The sequence below is a fragment of the Megalops cyprinoides genome, chromosome 11, assembly GCF_013368585.1.
Source record: "Megalops cyprinoides isolate fMegCyp1 chromosome 11, fMegCyp1.pri, whole genome shotgun sequence".
NCBI classification, from domain to species: domain Eukaryota; kingdom Metazoa; phylum Chordata; class Actinopteri; order Elopiformes; family Megalopidae; genus Megalops; species Megalops cyprinoides.
Window position 1 is genome coordinate 11,096,408 of NC_050593.1, and position 21,135 is coordinate 11,117,542.

A 21,135-nucleotide genomic window follows, 5' to 3' on the forward strand; every position below is an offset into this window, starting at 1 on the left:
TACCCAGCCTGGCATCCTCGCTAACATTTAAATAACTAGTTAGTTAGGTTAGCCCAACTAGGTAGTCAGTAATATTGCAACAAGGACAGCTGCTGCTTGTGTAATCTGCATTTTAAAATGGAGTCAGCTCACACATTAGCTTCGCTGTTCCACCCACATTCAGTATGTGACTCCACTTACGCCGGCTGCCCAATTTGGCGAGAAAATTTCAGCACAGCCCCACCTCCGATGTGTGCATTCCTTTCGGCTCACTCCCACATCTTCTACGGTGAATGGAACTGAACGTGGGGGGAAGATAAATAAATACATTTCATTAATAATAACAATTAATACGAGTGAAGCGAGACATGGTGATAGCTTTAAGATAGGCATGTTAACTGTTAACACAAAGATGGGAGCACTGATTGAGGCCTAAGCGCTGCTCTTGTCAGTATGATAGCGACACTCTTCTACAAAGACGCCCCCCACCCCTCCTCCACTGTCCTCCCCATCCACTGGCTTTTCTTAGCCCACTCCCAGACAGGCACCCAACTCCACAGCTCCCCCTGCTGGCAGCAACCCTGCAGCGACAATCGAATTACTCAGCTTGGTCTTCAGCCACACCCTTACTGTCAGCCAATCACATCACTTCATTTCAGAGCCTGAACACAGAGGCTGCAGACAGAAGCGGCTGCAACAGCAGTATATGTGGCTTTTGCCCTTTGGGTAATGTAAATCTTGGTGGCTGTGTTTGAGTGAGTCCAGCCTGTTTCCTCTCACCTGACACCCTCTGCCTGATGCTCTCCCCAGCTACTGCGTGGTGAAGGGGGGAGCCACACTGTTGGCACTGGCAGCGGTGGCGCTGGCGATGGAGAAGCCAGTAGGGGGCGCTGTGGAGCTGTGGGTGGGCTGCACGTCCTTGGGGATGCCGCTGTGCGAGGCCAGCTGGTGGCCGAAGGCCGCGCTGAACTGGGGGAGCTGCTGCTTGGGCAGGATGGAGGTCAGCAGGTCGTGCGGGGAGGAGGACGGGGAGGAGGTGCCGGTCTGGGGGAGCGCGGAGAGGGCCGCCGTGGGCTGCAGGGTCAGGGAGTGCGTGGTGGAGGGCGGCGTGGACAGGGAGGTGGACAGGAGGTGGCCCTCCGGCCCGATGAGGTTGCCGAACTGCGCGGGGTCCGTCAGGGGGAGGGAGAGGTTGTTCCAGGGGGAGCGGGGCGGGGCCGGGACCCCGCCGAGGGGCACCTCCAGCAGGAGGGCGGAGTCCGTGTGGAAGGAGGCCGGGTGGGGCGAGGAGACGTGGTCGCTGTAAGGCGACGGCACGTGCTCACTGCTGTACTGGCTGCCGTGGGGCGACGAGCGGGACGCTTCCGGCTTGGCCAGCAGGTGCGAGGGGTGCGTCCGTGCAAATGCCCGCTCCACCAGCGGGCCCAGGGCAGCGGCGGTTGGCGTGGCCGTGGGGGGCGGGGGCTGGGATGAGGGGGCGGGGTTGTAGTGCCCCTCGGCCGAGTGGAGCAGGTTGTCATCCAGCTCCAGGCTGGAGAAATTCTCCGGCAGGATTCGGCCGTTCAGCAGGTCCCCCATGGCCCCGCCCTGACCCCCCTGCCCGGAGAAGGGGGCCATGGAGCCCAGGCACACCAGAGAATCCGGGTACGAGCCCATGGCCTGTAGCGCGCGAACCAGCTCCTCCGCCTCCTCTGTGGTGGGCAGCAACTCCCCGTTCTTACCTGCACACACACACACACACACACACACACACACACACACACACACACAATTATATCAGCTGATTCTTCAATAATCTGGAAATTTTCCCCTGGTTATCAGGGAAAATATTAAACTATTTTCAGCATACAGTTTTGGGAACACAGCGATCTAAAATAGACATGAGATTAAAAATGATAATAATAAATACTTAAATCTATGATCTGGATTTACTATCAATTTAATATCAGTGTGACTGGACTAAAGCATGACCTTGCAGCATTTAACAGACCATTTCTAATTCTGTAGCTGGGACACAGGACATTCTACTCGCAACACAGCCTGAAACCAGCACAATCTTACTACAGTGCAATCGGGGCTAGGGGAAGTCATGACAGGAGGGTACTGTCTGCTACAGTGCGTTTTAAGGAAGGTACCTTCAAACAAGTCAAAGTCCTGTAGGTCATCTGGTAGCCGAGGCAACACATCCGAGAAATCCTCCTGGTTCAGCTCCAGGTCGTTTGGAATGTCAGTGATGTCATTGGTGATGTCGTCAGGAAGCTCGTCTGTACTCAGGTCGGGGGTTGAAGGACTCCTGCCAAGAAACGGGACGAAACGATGAGGGACGGCTCTGTGCTGCTGCTGCCGCCCAAGGACAACTGCAGAGGCCATTCTCCCCTCTTAAAGAAATGCCACTGGATAGCATAACCATATGAAAAGAAACCAGGGGTCGTAGGTCAGAGGGCACCGTGACGGACCTGATGCTGGTGGCCTGAGCGGGCAGTGACAGGCTGGAGGGCATTCCCAGGTTCCCCTGGGGCACGGCAGGGGGGATGGGCTTCTGCGGTCGCCGCGGCCCTCTCCTCCGCTTCTTCTTGTGTTTCTTGGTGAGCGCGGGAGGCTTGGTCTTTTTCCGCGGCTTACGCTGCTGCTGCTGTTGCTGCTGCTGCTGCTGCTGGTGCTGCTGGTGCTGCTGGTGCTGCACCCTGCGGTTACTGTCTCCTCGCAGGAAATTATCCTGCAACGGAAGCCACGTTACTCAGCAAGGTAGAACTGAACGCAGACAGCATGCTAGCAAAGACTGTTTATCACTACAGAGAATACACACTCTTGTTCTTGGAAAAGGAGTTCCAGTCCCCACTTAAACAGCTATAACACTAAGGAGTTCCTGTAATGGGACTTTCGGTTCAGCAATGAGGGGAATGAACTTTCAAAGCAAAGCGAAGCGCGACATCCTCCCTTCTGACCTTTAAGACGCCAGAGAGCACAACCCACACTTGCTGAGGAAGTTACCACAGAACACACGCAGCACTGAATCCCTGTACTCTCTGTACAATACGGCACAGTCGCGAAGAGCTGTTGAAGGCCGCGATGCCCCAACTGTGGGAACGGTGGGCGGCGGACCGCGGACCCACCATTTTTTTGGCGTGCTCCTCGCAGAGGGGGGTCTGGTGCGTGATGTCGAACACGGGGATGGAGCACTGCTGGCCGTCGGCGAACCTGGCTGTGCAGCTGGAGAAGAGCTGCTGGGAGCGGTTCAGCAGGATGTCTGCGCAGAGGGGTCAAGGAAGCGCACGGGCGCAGGGGGCGCAGGCAGCGGGGAGCCGTTCCGCCCTACTGCGACGGGTGTGGGTCGGCGAGCGAGCGAGTTCCGAACCGAGGTTCTCACTGCTCGCTGCCGACCCCTTGCGGCTGGCGTCGTTGCCAGCTGAGCTAAAGGCAAATTGCCGTTAGCCGATCGGCAACAACGCCACTTAACCAGGTCTCGGGGGAGTGGCGTAGCCGCTGCAACCGCTCGGCTACCTGCTACCCGCTACCTAAGGCTTTTTACGCAGGACTCACACGAGCTATTACTTCAGATCTCCTACACTATCACCACTACGACACCCCTGCCAGACTCTGTTCTGCCTGGCTTTCCACTTTGCCTTTCACTTCTTTGTCAGGCCAAGAGAAAAACACTAGTGAACCTCGACTCCTGTAAATCCCACTGGAAACTGTTTCATCAGGCAGAGTAAGACTGTCAGGAAATATCACTGGAGGCTTTCTTTGGAAATTATGTAAAATTTAGCCTAGCCATTGAAAGAATAAATATCTGAACAGCCTCACAACTATTCCTTGCTCTTATCCGAAGTTCATTCTTCTCTCTAGAAATACATGTGTGTCATACCTATAGCTACGTATGCCAACATTATATCTGCCACAGAAGTGAACAGAACTTTCACAATGACTTAAACAAAACATAGCTAGTCGTATCTAACATGTTTTTTTCCATGTGAGCTGGCTGAAAAACAAAAGCATGAAAATGCTAATCTCCCAACTAGGTGTCCAAACTGACATATTGTTGCACTTATTCAAATTTTTCTGAAATATCACAGCACACTGCAAAACCAAGGCAGAAGAGCCTGGCCCACCAGGAAAGAGCTAGCTGTAAGGACGTCGAGACTGCGGATATCCACCAGGACACTGGTCAGGAGGTTTCCCAGAATGCAGTGCAGCGGGGCTGCTGGAAGGATACGCTGGAAGCACTGTCGCGTGTAAGGCAGCGCTCGGTTGCTGCAGGGCTGGCCCTTAGTGCTGCCCGTACAGAGTCCCGGCCCCGCGTCCTTCGGCACCTCCGACCGAGCCCTGCGGACACAAAACCCCACCGATCAGCACAACGCCACACTGAAAACTGCTGTCCTCTGGCAGGCACGTTCTCATGCACAGAACCCCGGGTACAGCTCCTACAGACCAATTCCTCAAAACAGAATCTTATGAGCGTTGGTGTGAGCGGACCTGCGGTTTGCGCAGGGGTCTGTGAAGGCCGGCGGGTGTCCGCGGGTGCGCCGTACCTGGCGGGCGTCTGAGAGGCTCTGCACAGCTCCTGGAGCAGCTGGCCGGCGCAGTCCGGGTCCTTGGTGGCGGCGTGCAGCAGAGCCTTCCGGAAGGCGCAGCAGTACCGCCTCTGGCGCATGGCCGCCCTCTCCTGCCTGCACAGGTGCTTGTATTTGTGCCGCAGGTAAGTGCAGAGCCGGGCCAGCCTCGAGCTGCGGCAGCCGTCCGACTCCTCGTCCGAGCTGCGGGGACAAGGGGCACAAGGAAGCCCTCTGAGCTGTCAGAGCTGGTCTGTGATTTACTGTACGTTCTAAAGCTGCGTAAAGGTTTGAACGTGTGGTTGAGACTATAAACACGCCAAAAAAACGGATTCTTGGGTGAAACTGTTTAGGAAGCACAGCAAACATAAAACTCCTCTGAGTCAAATAAAGCTAAGTCAATAAGCTATGCCTCCAGAGAAAATACTGACAGAGCTTTTTCTGCTTCAAAGTCAATATCGTCTTTGAGCTCTCAGAGATGTGTTTCAGTTTCGTTTGTTTTACCTGTCCTGGGAGAATCTCTCCTGTAGTCTCCAGGTGTATTGGTGTGGTGGGACTCTCTCCATCTCATCTTCATCTTCAGCGCTGTCTTCAGACCAGTCCAACCCTGACAAAACACACACTGTAAGTCCAACGCTGGCCAACATACAGTTAAAAAATCTAACCAAGGCCAATACAGGCTTTCACCCTTACTAGCTAAGCATACTGACCCCTGTCAAAACAGCACAGCTAACAAATGTCTGTGTGGAGCCTGTCTGTCTGTGTGGTCTTCCAAAATAACCTCTCGTTCCAGTTTGCCTAGTGAATTAACCGGACACACCTGTCAGTCGCTGACAGTTAAGACAGTCATTACCTCCATTCACTCATCGGGTGCCTTGGGTGAGAACACTATGTTATGTTCAATGAACAATGTTAATTATACAGTGCTGAAATTACACAGAACCTTCCCCACTAAACAGACTCTCCTACAATACTGCACTGTGGTGTTCTAAGACGTTAGGTAGATTACACCAGAAGTAATTGCCTAAACTGAGCAAGTTCTGGGCTGGCCAGAAAAGTTTAACCAGGCACTTCTAAATGAAACAACGCAGTTCACGAAATCTCTCCCCAGGGCAGGACAGGACAGGGGAGCATTACCATTTTATATCTTTAAAACCTGGCCTGGGACATTAAAACTGAAAACCCCTGCGACGGCAAAAGTGCGCCATGGAGAAAATCAGTGGTAAAAACGAGAGCCGCACCTAGATGAGGGAAGAGGTCTCCGTGCTGCTGCTGCCGCTGAGAGCAGAGCTGGACCAGCCGCCGCAGTCGCACCAGGCAGGCCGGAGACGGGGAGAAGGAGGCCGAGCGCATGGTCACTGTGTGTCGCTGTGAACCATCCCGGCTGCTAGAAGGCGGGACTTGGGGCGGGGCCGGTGCGATGGGCGGGGGCTTCTTGCTGAGGGAGGGGCCGCTGGGCGGGGCTGGGCTGTGAGTGGCACTGAGGGGCAGCCCAGGAGGCGGGGGGCCAGAGGTATGAGGTGGTGCTGGCTTGCATAACGAACCCTGCTGTAGTCCAGGGAGGCCGGAGGAGGGCAGGTAGGAGTGCTGCATCTGTGGGAGGAGGCCCGGCGGCTGAGGGGGGAGGACGCTGTGCTTGGGAGAGGCGGGGCGCTGGCTGGGGAGGGGGGAGGGGCTAAAGTGCTCTGCTTTGGGCTTGAGGGGGTTGGGGCCCGGCAGCCGCAGCCTGTGGCCGAGCCCCGGCCGGCTCGGCGGCTTCTTCCTGACGACGGCGGCCACCTTTCGGGGCGCGCCCTCCTCCCCGTCCGTCTCCTCCTCGTGGAAGGCGAAGGGGTCCAGCAGCTCCGCCTCAGAGAAGGCGAGCAGGCGCGGGCGTAGGGGAGAGGGCGGCGGCTCGTCCAGCCCGTTGGGCGTCCTCAGGGCCAGAGAGGGCACCGTGATGTTGAGGGCCACGGACTCCAGGTGAGCCCGCGGACGCATGTCCTCCAGCGCATCGTGCTTCTTCTTACGCTCCTTCTTGGGGATGAAGCCCAGCACCTGCAGGTGGCTGTTACAGTATCTGCCAGAGAACACACACACACCATTTAATAGTTACACACATACCTTTTACAGTTAGACATATACACACACTCATACACAGCCATACCTTTTACATGGCCACACGTACACACACACTGCAGACAAAGCTGGCCTTATACAGATACACACACTCCAAAGGCATATCTAAAGGTTTCACATGTATTTTTATATGGAGCCGCTTGTGATCTGAACCTGGAGGCTATTCCCAGAGAGAATGAAGAGAGGGGGCTGGGGACAGAAGGGCAGTTGGATATCTGGGGCAGGACTGAGGAGACCAGGGCTGGGACAGGAACACATGCATACAGATGAGACACACGGCTTTACACACACACACACACACACACACACACACACACACACACACCTGCGGTCCTCAGACTTGGGGATGGGGTTGGTGCATCTCTGGCTGTTGTACTTGGCCACATATTCACATTGCTTGAAGGGGGCTGTCTTGTCCTCCAGGACGTGGCGGATACAGAAGGCATAGCCGTTGAGTCTGCGCTGCTTGCACAGCTTGGGGCTGTACGAGCACAACGGCTTGTTGTCCACCTCCGAGAAGTGTATGTGTTTGCCTTCATACATCACGTTACTCTTGTCCTTGAGAACATCAGCTGTTGACAGAAATCGGGGAAGGTAAATCAAATGCCAGGTGCGTCATGGAACCCCAAACATCCTGTCATGGCAAAGAAGCCAAATAATCCACTACATTGACTACTCAAATCTCCATTGAAATCTGCCATCATTTAGAAATATGGTAACATTCTCTGCCACACATTCAGTCTGAACCTTCAATTCAGCTAATTAGTCCACTGGTGAGGTCTACCCTTTCTTCTTTCCCTTGATGGTTAAATTGGAACCATTTTATAAGGACAGTAATATAATATTTAACTGGGTCGCCATTGTGACCCACCTTTTTATTTCTGATCATCACAAAAAGAAAATGAAAGTAACATTTATCACTGTCAGGACAAACTATCCATTTATGAACTCTTGAAACATGTCTTTCATTTTTAAACAAAGTAACAAGTCACTCAGCTGGTGAGAGTTTCACTGTGGGTTTCATACTACAAATAGGTAGTATGAGTAGCCTCGGGTCCTTACCCTTTCTCTGTAACTTATTGTCCTTTTGCTCTCTAATTAGTAACTGCCGAAATCCCCTGACATCTAAAGCGTGAATGATCATCAGATTCTAAGTGGGCGACGTCATATGGGTATTCAAGCCAAACTGAAGGTAACCTGCACTTCACAGACACGGGCACGTACGGAACTGTAGGTCTGCTCCTTTAACTACCAGGTGTGACGTGCAGAGACAGAAACTTTCACTTTTTTCGGTCTGTTAAACAGTCAATAATTTCAGGCACAGGAACCACTTACATACCAGCGAGCGAACTTTGCCTACCGCCCCAGAGTCAGCAGAAATATTGCACGTATCTCTCTTCCAACGTGTTATTCCGACAACGGTAACGGTCTTTAGCCTCCTCGCTACAGTTAAGGGTTTTAATTCCAACCGCATGATTTTAATTTCTTACTTAATTAGATTTTACACAGCTTCGCGCACTGTTAAGCCTCTAACCATAAAAAAAACACGCTGACAAAATACTACTTTAAAATATCTCCTGTCTACAAGTTAAGTGTCAGCTAGTTACTGACTTATAACAAATAAAAATGTAGTTTCACACGTCGTGTTGATGCTTTACGCTGCAGCACGACACTGAACTATCAAGCTCCTGGAGGAAATGTACGGGGACGTGTCGTCAAAACGCGCCCATCAGTCAGATACACACACTGTCTAATCAGGTGATAAGTACGGGGAAGTTCCAAAACATTTTTGCAAACATGTAATTACACTCTGACAGTAGTTAGGTAACGTCACTGAACTTAATTTTCCAAGCTAGTTAAATATAACAAATACCAGAGAAACCAACCTAATACACAGCCACAGGCATCGATCCTATCACAGCCCGCCAAACGTCCATCACCGAAAGATTTCAGAAAACACAAACGTTAAATGTGAAAAGTGCTCTCTAGTAAGAGAAACGGTGGGGGAAAAATGCAATCAACAAGCAAATCCACTCTCTCGATTTCCCGGTCACATTTCAAAGCAGTCCCGACAATGTAACTAGACTTCATCGACTCACTTTGTGATGAAACAGATAGCTGGACAGCTACTCGTGTATCTAGGAAAACGCAGTGCCACTACTCAATAATAATGTAGCTATCAAGACATCCAGTCACGTTATGGTAACGTTACATATATAGCTAGCTAGCTAGCAACTCAACATCTAGAATTTGGTAGTAAGCTAACGCAGTCGACAAACTACAGTATCTAATAAGCAAATAGTTATTGACGTTAGCTACCTAGGTAGTGACACCGAAAAAATAACAGGTAAGAATGTTACGACGTGTTTAAAAACAATTATTTGAAACCTTCCGACTGGCAAAGTAACTCCAGCTTAGCCAACCAGCTACTTAAGGTAAAATAGGCCCATTAATTTCCATTAGCTACAGCTAATGTGCGCTACCTGCACTGCCAAGATAACGTTAAAGATAATAGGAAGTTTGCTAACACTTAGCAAGCTTAGGTAATGTCAATAACAATCTTAGTAATGTGGCTAGCTAACTGACGTTATACGTTATCGATACAGCTTTGCTAGCTACCTACATACGTAGAGAGGCTATTTTGGAAACGTAATGGGTAGTTGTTATCACATTTATTTCCTCTGCATGACAAATAAAATAATGACCACAGCAGTAGCAAATACTTATTTACGTAGACACCTGGCTATCTAGCTAAGGTTAGCTAAACAAGGTTGATTTTTACCTTGCTCGCTAACGTTAGCTAGGTAGATGCCAAGCTACAGCTAGCTAGCTAAAAACAAAGCAGCGTCGCGCAGGAAACGGAAATAAAAATGCATATATACGCTCCGTTCAAATTATTGGGAAATATCACAACTTCATTAAATAATTTTATTTTACACCGTTACTTGTAATATGCATCCGTTTTCAAGTTACAGAAACGTATCGTTGGCTACAATATTTCATCGAACAAAGGGCTGAAAGGGCCGTTTAAACGGGCCTTCGAAACAAAATTAAATAAATGTATTTTAGCCACCAGATAAGACCCATGTCACACTCGAGTGATACTCAATTTCTCTCCTATGCCTGCGGGCGCCGTGTTGGGGAAAATTATACGGCGAAATATAAATAAACAAGTAAAGTTAAAGCGTGAACACCGGCCTTGCAGACGTTTAAAACCACGGCCTTGGGTAGCAGTGGCGAGGGCCTTGTCTTCTACAATGCCTCGGTTTACGCTACCACTCGAGCCCCAGGCTTTATGGCATATCCGCTTACCTTCAGTTGGTATGCGCTGTAGCTATATGGTATTCGCTCCGGATAGAGTCTGGAAATGCTTATTATAATCAACCGGACGACCCATGCACTGATTTTCAGTGTCGTTAACGCAAGTTACCACTTTTCTACCCGTATGTGATTTTGTTTAAGTCTTTGATGCATCTAAATGCAGTTTACCCACAACAAAATATAGCCGTAAAGACCTGCTGGGTTTTTTAGTTCAGTCTTCAGCAGACTCCCCTTACAGCACCACTACCGGCACTGCGGGGACATGACAACAACCGACTGTACAACAACAACCTCTGCAACCATATTGGAAATTTAACTTAATATTATACCAGAGAGAAGGCGTACCATGTTAAAGCTTGCATGTTTCTTGGTGTGTACGTTACTGTATACTTGTCAGGTGTTAAACGCAAGCATAGTCTGGCTAGTGGCACGCATTTAGTTATTTTTTTCTTGCGCTGAAGCGGAGAGCACCTAGCTAACTTCATACTTCTTCAACCTTCTCTGACTGGTCTCTGACTTTTTTTTCAATCTTTTCGTCATTCTGGATTTTTTATGCTCAGCACGTAAATCAGTAGGGTTATATTAGCAGTTCACCCTTTATTTTTATTACATTGATACAAGCCATACAAGAGAAACATGGAAAACTTTTGTGTATGACAACTACATTTTCTGTCCTGTTTCGGTAAAAAGTATGGTGCACTGTAACCACAGTTCACAGGTGGGACCCTGCTTATTAGTGAAAATTACTAAGATCTGGCATCCCAGAATATTTTCTAAAGCGTTAATGGTCAGCACGCATGCAGTCATACATTAGCTCATCTTCTCGTCATCTCCTTTCCACATTACACAGTAGTACTTTCCCCCCTCTCACACAATCATTTCCTCTCGCTACCCTGTCATTCTGTGATCTTACTTATGTAGCCCCAGCCTCCACACTTTTCATCCCCCTCTCCCCCACTTGCATTACCCATCTGCCTGTGGCTCTCTTCCCAGAGTGCAACAGTGCCCCCCTCGTACTTCTTGCAGAGATTGTATTTGGTGATGGCATTTTTTCAGCTTGAAGGAATAATATGAAATTACTAACGTGACATCAAGTTGTTGTGCATTGGTTTATTAATGTCTAAATATGGCTGGACAAGTAATTGAAATAATAGCACTTCCAGAGCGGTCCGCTTCATTTGTTCATTAAATATACAGTCATCTACATACAATATACAACTCTTTAATACAAAGCAGCCACCCAATCAAGAAATTGCAAACACCCAGTTCACTGTGTTCTCTCTTCTTTGGAGCCATAAATAAGCTGTAACCAAAAGTAAGTCATTGTCATTCATTCACTATCAACATAGCATTGCAAAGCCAAACATTTAAAGAGGCTTAATGATGTTGAAGGAGTCTGTGCATTTAAGTGCTCTCAATAAAATGGCAAAGCGTCTTGCAGTAAGTTCCACTGTTTTTTTTTTTCTTAATACATCTGAACCTTTCTCCTACAAATCTGCTCTTTGAATCCTCAACGTGGAAGTAGCATTTTACAACACTGTCAGGAGTGTGCTAAAACATACGAGGGAAAAATTCATGTGATTCATCTGTACTGCTGGCATCAGGTTTGGGTGAGACTAGAAGGAGGTACACGGTCATACACTTCTTTGGATTTCCTTCTACAGGTGAAAGGAGGCTAGGTGTCTTGTCACACCAAGTTGTGCGTTACTAGCAATTGGCCCATCTGTGGATATATACGGATAGGACTTCAGCAGATAGACGGCTCATCCACTGCCTGTGCGCCTTCGGTCACTGCCTTCACGCACTTGGCCATGGTCTGGGAGGCTCTGCTGATGGGATCTGAGAAAGGGAGAGAGCAACAGGTAGAAAACACCATTGGTTACCCGAGCCAGGGACCTGGGTTTTCAGCAGACTAGGCAAATAGCTTTTCTCTCAATTGTACTGTGTGTTTGCTAGGGCCACAGTTTGATTCTCTCAGCCTGTACAGTTTATACTGATACCATGTGACTCATATAATGTACACTGGTGGCCAGCAGCTGTGGGCATCAAGAGTAGGATAATGTAGCAGAGATGAGTGAACGGCAGTCTGTGACAGACAAGGACATCACCCAAGAGTCAGCGCTGAAATAGGATTGGTTCGCTGAGCTTAAAACCCTGGGCCTTTAGCTCAGACATCCAATTGTGTCTCATCAGGGGTTGTGTGGTGTGGTGAGAGAACCCTGAGTTCAATCTGTATTCTGACCATAAGCGTGCAGTCAGGACAGGAACAGAGTAGCTTCGTGTGTGAGGTGTGCACAGACATACCTGTCATGTAGAAGTCTTTCACTGTGAGCTGCGGAGGGATCAGAGGGTCTGCTAAGAGTGTTTGGTCGACAGTCTGAAAGAGACAGAGAAAGATGAGAGTAGGTCTTCATCACCATATTCATCTTTTCTCCTTGAAACGATCTGAAAAATTACTGGACCATTAACACCACAACTCTCTTCTACGCTTATCAAAAATTTACTTATCTTACCATCACATTCATATAACATTGATAAGAAAATTCAGCTGGAATGGTGCTGAGACAACACCAGTGTTAAGTAAACATACTCCTAGCCTTTAAGTACACATTCAAAATATTAGACAAGATTTACTCATTAAAGCAACTGCGCAAATTCTTGTGAATGTAACATTACTGAAGGGCTGTGATAACAAGTCTGTAAATGCACCTTCCCCAGATGACTACAGTATTAGCACCAGGCTTACAGGAGGTGATGGCAGCTCTCAGTCAGAATAATATCCTGAGATCATTAACAGGCTCTCAGCCGAGGCTGTCACCACCCCAGGGGGCGCCAGGGTTTGGCTCTGACCTTGCCCAGCTCGTTGGCCTGCTTGAAGTAGTTGGCGTCCTCGACGTCATCATAGCGCACCAGATTGGGCGCCACCTCAGCCAATCTGTCACGCACCTCATCCACCGTGTCATAGGGAAGCATCACACCAGCCAGCTGTGAACGCACTTGTGTTAATGAGAGAGTCCTGAACACCCCCCGTGTACCCGAGTTTTTGCTCTGTACAGTGGGGGGAGTGGCTGAGGTAGGAAATGTGGGAAGGGGGGGGGGGGACTGCATGTGTGGGGTATTGGGGTAGTCGTGCACCTCCGAGATGGCTCTTAAAATCTTCCAGTCCTCCCTGGCCATGCCTGGGGCAGTCACCGCCACCCTGGTCTGCTGGGCGCGGCCCTCAGTGTTCACGTAGGTGCCACACTTCTCTGTGTATGCAGCCCCAGGGAGAATGATATCGGCCGTGGGCGCTCCCAGGTCTCCATGGTGCCCTGGAAGTGGCGGCGCAGGAAAGTTACCATCTGACATAACCGGTTACAAAGAGGCCTTGGGCCCTGAGGAAGTGGGCTCTTAGGAACTGACCGACACTTCCTGTTTTTGAATTGTGTCCTGGCATTCTCAGACTTGCAGCAAAGCTTGGCACAAACATCACTGACCTTGATAGATGATCAGGCTGTCCTTCTGCAGGTCCTGTCGGGAGACGCAGCCAGCATCCGCCCCCAGCAGGAAGAGCACTTTGGGCGGGTTCTTTCTGATGGTTTCCACTCCAGCCTTGTAGCCCAGATCCAGCGCCGCCACCTGGCTGGCCACCCTGCCATCACGGGCACACAACAGAGGAAGGGACATGCTGTTAACCACTGATTAGCTCTACTGACAGGTATGACCAAGGAAGAATTCAACCACTTGTAGTAAACAGGTATACCCAGTTTAAGGTGTCTGTCTTACTTGTCCACTGTGTAAGTGTTGGTTTGCCTATGAAAAGGCACACAGCCAGTTTAATATCTGTTACCTGTGAAGGACATTGAGAACCTTCCAGCCGTCCTCCACGCCGCTGGTGACTCGGGCATTCTGGGCGATGGTGGACACCATGGCGTGTATGGCAGGGCCATCCTCTCGCTGCAGACACGCACTTCCTACGACCACCACTGGGCGCTTCGCCTTGGCTAGCACCTGGGGAGGAGGGTGGGGTGTGGGTGAGGAAACAGGCAGAGACTATACTCCATCCAGCTTATCTCTCAAGAGCGATTGTGGACCAACTTCCCACCGAGGTGGGAAAATCCAACAGACATGGCGGTAAAGCCACCAGCATTACCTCACAGAAGGGGTGTGTCCCAGTTGCAATTTCCTGCAACACCTGCCCAGATTCCCCAAGATGGTCGTAGGTGTAGCTCAGGTCCACCTGGTGGCCCACCAGTGCCACCTGCAGTTCATTGTGGAGCCAGCTAGGAGACAAGGAGATCAGCACATACCATAATCACATCCAACTGCAGTATAACCTGGTGTGGATCACTGTAAATCTACACAGCAGCAGTTTTAGGCATATGCTTTATTTAGTTTTAGTCAACTAAAAATATACCTGAACAGTTACGGTTCATATATCGACATTCACTTTCATCTGCAAAGTCCAAATAGTTTCTGTGAGCCACTGGACCTTAGCAATGATTTTTCAGCGGTTTTTCAGCAACAAACCAACAAGTCCAGATCCAGCCAGCAGTCAGATGATGAAACCCAAATTAAAACACAGCAACTCCTGACTCACATTGGCTTCTCAAAATCAGCAATGTTTACATTGACCTCAATCACAGGTGACACAAGGAAATGCACGTACAAACTGAATGAGCAAGCAGAGAAAACTGACATTAATCTTGGCTCACAATACATTTCATCTACACTTTAAAATTACAATGCATCACACGGCCTTGTTGTTTCGCTGCGGCTCTGGCCCCACCCATCCCATCCTGCCGCACCCACCACTTCCCTCGCCACGCTTACCTCTTCCTGATACGAGCGTTGAAGAGCGGCGCCTCATAGCGTGGGTTGGTGCCAATCAGAAGGACCAGGTCAGCTTCTTCAATGCCGGTGATGCGGGAGTTCAGCAGGTAGTTGGAGCGTAGATCAGTACTAGAAACGAAAAAAGACATCCTCGTAAGTGCTACTGTTCCAAATTCTGACCTGGTCCCACCCCTATAATGCTGCATCACCTCTTTATCCTACCGACACCCCCGCACGTCTTACCCAGCTCCGGACATGGGGAAGACCTCCTCAGTGCACAGGTTGTCGCTGTTCAGGCGATTCATCAGATCCTTCAGGGCAATCAGGGCCTCAGCATCCACCAGCCCCCCGGCAATGGCCGCCACATCGTCCCCCTGTGCCCCCTGGAGCTGTAACCGCAAACAGACTGATGACACCCCCATATACTCATGGCCCCATCTCCATGTACTTAGGGGTGCCCTGAGCAAGGCTGAGCTTCTACTGGCTTCAGTTACACCTACAACCAAGGGAATCTTCCTGGTTATGCTTGGTAATACATTTTGATTTGTTACCACGCCGTGCCATACCTCACCCAAACACTGACATTTTGGGTATGCTTAGAATGAATTTTTACTGAGACAAAAGGGTGACGTGTGAGCCTTCGACACGAGGACACATGAGAGCTCAGTTATGGACATTAATGACAGGTCACTCCCCAGTACGGCCAATCATGGAGACACCTACCGCTCCAGCGACTCGTGTCAGGACGTCTTCCCAGGAAGTGGGCACCAGTTGTCCGGAGGCGTTTTTCACCATGGGCTGCGTGAGACGCTGCCGTTTCAGGCCGTCGTACGCAAAGCTGCGGTCAGGGCGACAGACTGGTCAGGGTTCGGACGGAGGGAGATGGGACAGGTCAGTGTGGCAGGGCTGTGCATGGGCTGTCTGCTCACCGGGTCTTGTCGGAGATCCACTCCTCGTTCACATCCTCGTTGAGGCGTGGCAGAACCCTCATGACCTCTCCGCCCCTGGTGCTCACCACGATGTTGCTGCCCACGGCATCCAGCACGTCGATGGACTCCGTCTTCCTGTGAACACAGGTTCCCTTTCATTCACATCGGTTGATGACCACATACAAACATACGCGACAGCAAGACTCATCAGAAATGGCTCACCACTGAAGCGAAACTTCACCTGGACACCTGGAATTCACCTGGAATACTCATTTCCTGAACACTGTATTGAAGAACACTGAAACAATGGCCATATCCAAGAGAGCACAGCAGTCAAGATTTCCACTGCTCTGGTAAAGTCCCTGTGTGCTGCAGTGCGGCTTTGTACGAGTGTAGCACTATACACACTAGTGTAATGTGGTGTGGTCCCACCATGTGTTCTGTGAGCTGTGGAGGTGCTGTGCCGGGCTGGCTGTGCGTACCTGGTCTCCCAGGGGCGGGAGGTGAAGGCGTAGGGCTTGGAGGTCAGCGCTCCCACGGGGCAGATGTCGATGACGTTGCCCGACAGCTCGGACATAAACATCTTCTCCACGTAGGTGCCCACCTGCATGTCGTTGCCCCTGCCGGTGGTGCCTAGGTCTTCCACGCCCGCGATCTCGCTGGCAAAGCTGCCGAGGAGAGAGAAGAGAGAGCTTGCCGTCACCATTCACTTCAATGTGTGTCTGTGACGCCTAAGACCTCAGCGTCCCCTGAACCCCCAGCTCTAAATGCACACAGCTCACGGGCTTGTTCCGCAGCGTGGCTCACCGGATGCAGCGGGTACACTGGATGCAGCGTGTCATGATGGTCTTGATGAGCGGGCCGATGTTCTTGTCCTCCACGGCTCTCTTCCCCTCAGTGAAGCGGCTCCTGTCGCTGCCGAACATCATGGATTGGTCCTGCGCACAAACAGCCAGGCTCAAAACCCGTGTAACCTTTGCAGGGGGGGAGTCATATAATGATGCAAGCACCAGCGTGTGTCTGCACATGGACACGCCCCCTCCAGTCACATCTCTTATGACTTGTGCTCTTATCGGCCACTGTCATAGGCAGTGCAGGGGTGTCGGTTTTCTACCTGGCAACTGGAAGACTGCCTACCACTGGCCTAGGCACAGCACTTCTAGCACAAGACCGGGTTTCCCAGGAGCACTGAACAAGTCCTCCCTCACGTAGCTTGATCCATTTGGCAAGGAATGGCTAACAGGCAGTATGGATGCTGGTTAAGCTAGGATTACCTGCAGATCGCACTCTCCACCCTGGTCACAGATTGGGCAGTCCAGAGGGTGATTGGCCAGCAAGAATTCCATCACACCCTCCCTGAAAAGACAGGCACAACTACAGATCAAAGGCTGGCACCCTGACAACAGCAAAAAAAAAAACCCTCAAAATTATCTGCCTTAATTCTTTATAAAGTGTATTTAACTATCATTAAAAAGGAAGCAAGTACATATGACACATAGGTGGGCTGGGCCTACCTGGCTTTCCTTGTTTTTTCAGAATTGGTCAGGATGTTCCAGCCTTTCATCACAGGCATGGCACATGCAGCCACCGGCTGGAAGAGACCGCACATTCCCTCTAATTATACTGCACTAGTTAAAATGATCTTCTGCTGTGAGCATGATTAATAAAACCAATAAGAAAACACTAACAAGCAGAACAAGCACTGACTAGGGGGTTATAACTGCTGTGGTTGGTCCACTTATTAGTGCATTGTTGCCATCCAGTGGTAACATGAAGGTACTGCTGTGACTGGTAGAGATGCTTCGAGATGCTTCGTCAGTTAGTGAATTATTGAGCAAGCTCATCACTTCTAGGACTGCTCGGTCATAGCCAAAAAAAGACGCTGTCTGTGGAGACATACTTAAACCAGCAGCATTGCTAGACTTTACTGCACCCAGGCTGGCCTGATCTACAATAATACACTAGGAATATCACGTTACCTTTGGTGCTCTCTCAATCTCCACCAGACACATGCGGCAGTTCCCAGCCACAGACAGACGCTCGTGGTAACAGAAGCGAGGTATCTGCACCCCAACCTTCTCACATGCCTGCACAGAGAGAGAGCACACTGTAGTAACCTCATAGAGGGAAAGACATTCTCACCTCACAGAGACAGAGCACACTGTAGTAACCTCATAGAGGGAAAGACATTCTCACCTCACAGAGACAGAGCACACTGTAGTAACCTCATAGAGGGAAAGACATTCTCACCTCATACCTTACATTGGGAGACGATTTTTTAAAAACTCTTCTAAACTCTTACATGTACATGAGTTCAAGCACAAGCTTTGGATGTTCATTCACAAAAGACAATGGTGACCCTGTTGTTTACGAAGGACAGCACTGCTCCCCTTTTCCCCCTCAGATGTTTTTCCCCTCAGTTACTTCAAATAAACGAGTATAAAAGAGCAGGAGGAGGCAGGTTACCTGCAGTACTGTAGTTCCTGGCTCCACCATGACAGGCTTCCCATCAACAAACACCTCCACCAGGTTACTGGCAGCCGCGGCAGCCGTGGCAGCTGTGCGAACTGCTGTCGTACAGAAAACACAAAGCCTCAACGTCTGTTAGACTGCCACAAGTGTGGCACTCACTCACCTGCTCACTGAGCAGCTTGCACGAACCAGTGAATTTGCACCTCACCATGAACTTAAGCAGAACTCAAGGGCCTTATATCTAATATCTGATAATATTCACATGGTTAAGAAATATACATATGTTATGGCTTAAGCCTTCATCAGGGTGTAAGGGTATCACCCTGATAAAGGCCTATGCCACAAAGTGCAAGTGTTTTTCTACTTGTAAGTTTATTTTGAGCATTGCTGAATGCTACAATGGGTTAAAGCTTCAGTATCCATCATAAGGCCCTTCTTGCACTGAATTGGCCAGTAGTTTTTGTATCAGTGGGGAATAGGGCAGGGAATGCGTAAAAATTGTGAGATATGTACGTCATTGAGGATAAGAACATCTACAAGCAAATGTGGTAACAGTAATTTTTTTGTCTGTGTTTCACAGAATGTGACAATAAATGCACTAAATATTGACGAGAGTACCGTAACTGATTCTATACCAGTCACGTGCATTTCCCTGAGAAGATAAGCTGTTTGGTCAGGTCAAGGCCTGGCATCTTTCCCTGACCGGGCCCTGGCACTTATCCCCTGCCGTGCCCGTAAATCTCTAATCCTTCAAGTAATCCCAGAACGGAACAACATCATGAAGACGCTGTTCTAGGGCAGACTCCTGAAACAAAGCATCCGTCAGCTGCATGTGGCCTAACAGTATGGGGCAGCCAAAGACACTGTGCTACCACAAGCAGAGAGATCAAACATACAAACATATGTGTGAGAGCACCCATGCGACAATTACCATTATTGGTGACTGGCAAGCAGCTCTTGGACTGGGCTACCCCAGCCAGGGTTCGGCTAACGACCGGCAAACGCTGCATGACGCTGCAAGACAAGACGCAAGTCTCATCAGAGGGCAATACAGTATTACTGTAGCATACAGTATATGACGTCACTTTTTCTCAACTCACTTATGACTCAGTATAGTCAATTTCATTTTATCTGACAGACTAAGCAAGGCCTGCGTTCTGTAATTACGGCAGGTTCCTTCTGCGCATACAGTACCTGTTGTCTGGTTATCCTCATTAAAGAAATAAGACGATTAGCTACTGTAACTATCCACCCAGTAAGGTAAATAGCAAAATGCAGCAACATGAACAAATCATAAGTGCAGATTGTTGTACTATTGCTGTACTATTGTAGACAGCTAAATAGATTTACAAACCTAGACATATATGTGCTGTTCACAACCAAAATGTTTCAAAATACACCTGTGCCCTAAGATGCATGGATACACAGTATACAGATACAGGAGTCTGTTTTATGGTTCTAATTAACTAGCAGGCTAGTTGTTTCATTTAGTTGTGTGACAGCAAACCAACGTGAAACTGCCTACGATTGTAACAGGTCTGCTATCTAGCCGGCTGTACTAGAGTATACTGCAGCCAGCTGTTTAGCTAATGGGACTCTCGGTAAACATAAATTAACCTGCGAATGACTGTGCAGTTGAACTCTTCAGCACATTCCTTTCCTCTTCTATCTACGAAGAGTCCCTAAACAGCCAACTGGTACTGTAACGTTAATTACACTACATCCAATAAGCTGACACCTAGCTAGCTTCCTTGGTATCTGGCAAGTCAAGGGCACAGAGAGAACATCGCACTTCACGTTCATGACTGGCAAGCTTATAATTTTCACCCTGTGATATGCTCATCTGCAAATAAACCCCCAGCAGCGTATGAATTATGTGCTAAATAATCATGAGATAACTACTCATCTTACCTTGTCGCTATGTGGCCTCCTGGACCAGAACGGCGTCACTGTAGTTTACATAAATGGCGACTTCGTAAATATCCGGTTAAAACGACGGAAATGTCCGATTAGCTAACAGTGACATTTGGGTTTCCGAAGTATTGAACACGTTTAAATATTTAAGTATAGCGGTATAATAACTACATTTTATGTGATACAATTTTGAGAATCATAAAAACTGGCCTGATAAATTTTCTATTAAAAAAACCTCGCATACCATATAACCTTTCAACCCAATTCTCTGTCGTCACTTCCTGTCTAAACATAAGGCGTAATGGTTATGCCTGCAGATATAAACTGTCATTTACACAGACTTTTGCTGTTTAAAAACTTTGTTTTTGTAATAATAAAGGAATTTACAAAGAATCAATATGGGCTCAACTACAACATGTAGTATGGTACTCAGTGGAGTAGGTGCATAATTAATAAAAAAACGTGAATATATGAAATGTGAACTTAAGATACTGAGACAGAAAAAAGTTTAACTGAGTGTCTGGACCCCCCTCGACATTGCAGGCGTAAGAAAGATGCTTTCTACAACTTAAGATTTCTGTTTTCTTCAACCACTGAAAGAAATACGGCTCAGAAAACCGGCATTACACACTATACAGAAATATTCTGTCAATAATAAACGTCAAGGAAATGTCATGTCATGAAAACGACAAGGCACCAAAGCCCAAGTTATCACGGAGAAACTCAAAAATAATGAACCGGAGTCACATTATTATTTATTATTGTATTTAGTTAAGGACACTGTGCTATAGCTTGCCCCATACTAGCAATGGTGCCCCGTGGCGACCTTGATATAATTAACGGGAGTCATATTATTTCATTCAATAAATACTTGTATAAAATGCCATCCATGAATATCCATGTCATCCATGAATAATTCATCTGACATTTCTGAACGGACTAAGAGACACTGCTTGAAACATTGGCCCAAATGTTCATTTTACCCTTTCATTTGGAGCGCCCTCCTTTTAAGAATTAATAATTATTATTATTGTCGTCGT

At 48.8% G+C, this 21,135-nt stretch overlaps 2 protein-coding genes across 4 annotated transcripts; both read right to left on the reverse strand.

Moving 5' to 3' along the window:
* Positions 1-585: 585 nt before the first annotated feature.
* LOC118785513 (INO80 complex subunit D-like) lies at positions 586-10,189 on the reverse strand. Of its 2 annotated transcripts, none has more exons than XM_036540221.1 (10): positions 9,960-10,189; positions 6,973-7,219; positions 5,771-6,588; positions 5,034-5,136; positions 4,509-4,733; positions 4,193-4,302; positions 3,093-3,226; positions 2,436-2,695; positions 2,115-2,272; positions 586-1,700 (listed from the first exon to the last, which is right to left on the reverse strand). In XM_036540221.1, the coding sequence occupies exons 2-10, from the start codon at positions 7,188-7,190 to the stop codon at positions 790-792; spliced, it is 2,937 nt and encodes a 978-aa protein (XP_036396114.1). In that variant the 5' UTR covers positions 7,191-7,219; positions 9,960-10,189; the 3' UTR covers positions 586-789. The 2 variants fall into 2 exon arrangements, with proteins under 2 accessions (XP_036396114.1, XP_036396115.1); XM_036540222.1 differs by having other exon boundaries at positions 10,163-10,187.
* Positions 10,190-11,073: 884 nt separating this feature from the next.
* On the reverse strand, positions 11,074-20,280 carry LOC118785514 (NADH-ubiquinone oxidoreductase 75 kDa subunit, mitochondrial-like). 2 transcript variants are annotated; one of them, XM_036540224.1, is made up of 19 exons: positions 20,093-20,280; positions 19,113-19,195; positions 18,176-18,276; positions 17,689-17,796; positions 17,224-17,300; positions 16,984-17,065; positions 16,517-16,647; positions 16,192-16,377; positions 15,710-15,844; positions 15,504-15,618; positions 15,024-15,169; positions 14,781-14,909; positions 14,101-14,230; positions 13,798-13,958; positions 13,445-13,599; positions 13,104-13,279; positions 12,819-12,953; positions 12,273-12,345; positions 11,074-11,807 (listed from the first exon to the last, which is right to left on the reverse strand). In XM_036540224.1, exons 2-19 carry the CDS (start codon positions 19,189-19,191, stop codon positions 11,716-11,718), a joined length of 2,211 nt encoding a protein of 736 aa, XP_036396117.1. In that variant the 5' UTR covers positions 19,192-19,195; positions 20,093-20,280; the 3' UTR covers positions 11,074-11,715. The 2 variants fall into 2 exon arrangements, with proteins under 2 accessions (XP_036396117.1, XP_036396116.1); XM_036540223.1 differs by having other exon boundaries at positions 18,176-18,279.
* Between the last annotated feature and the right edge of the window lie 855 nt (positions 20,281-21,135).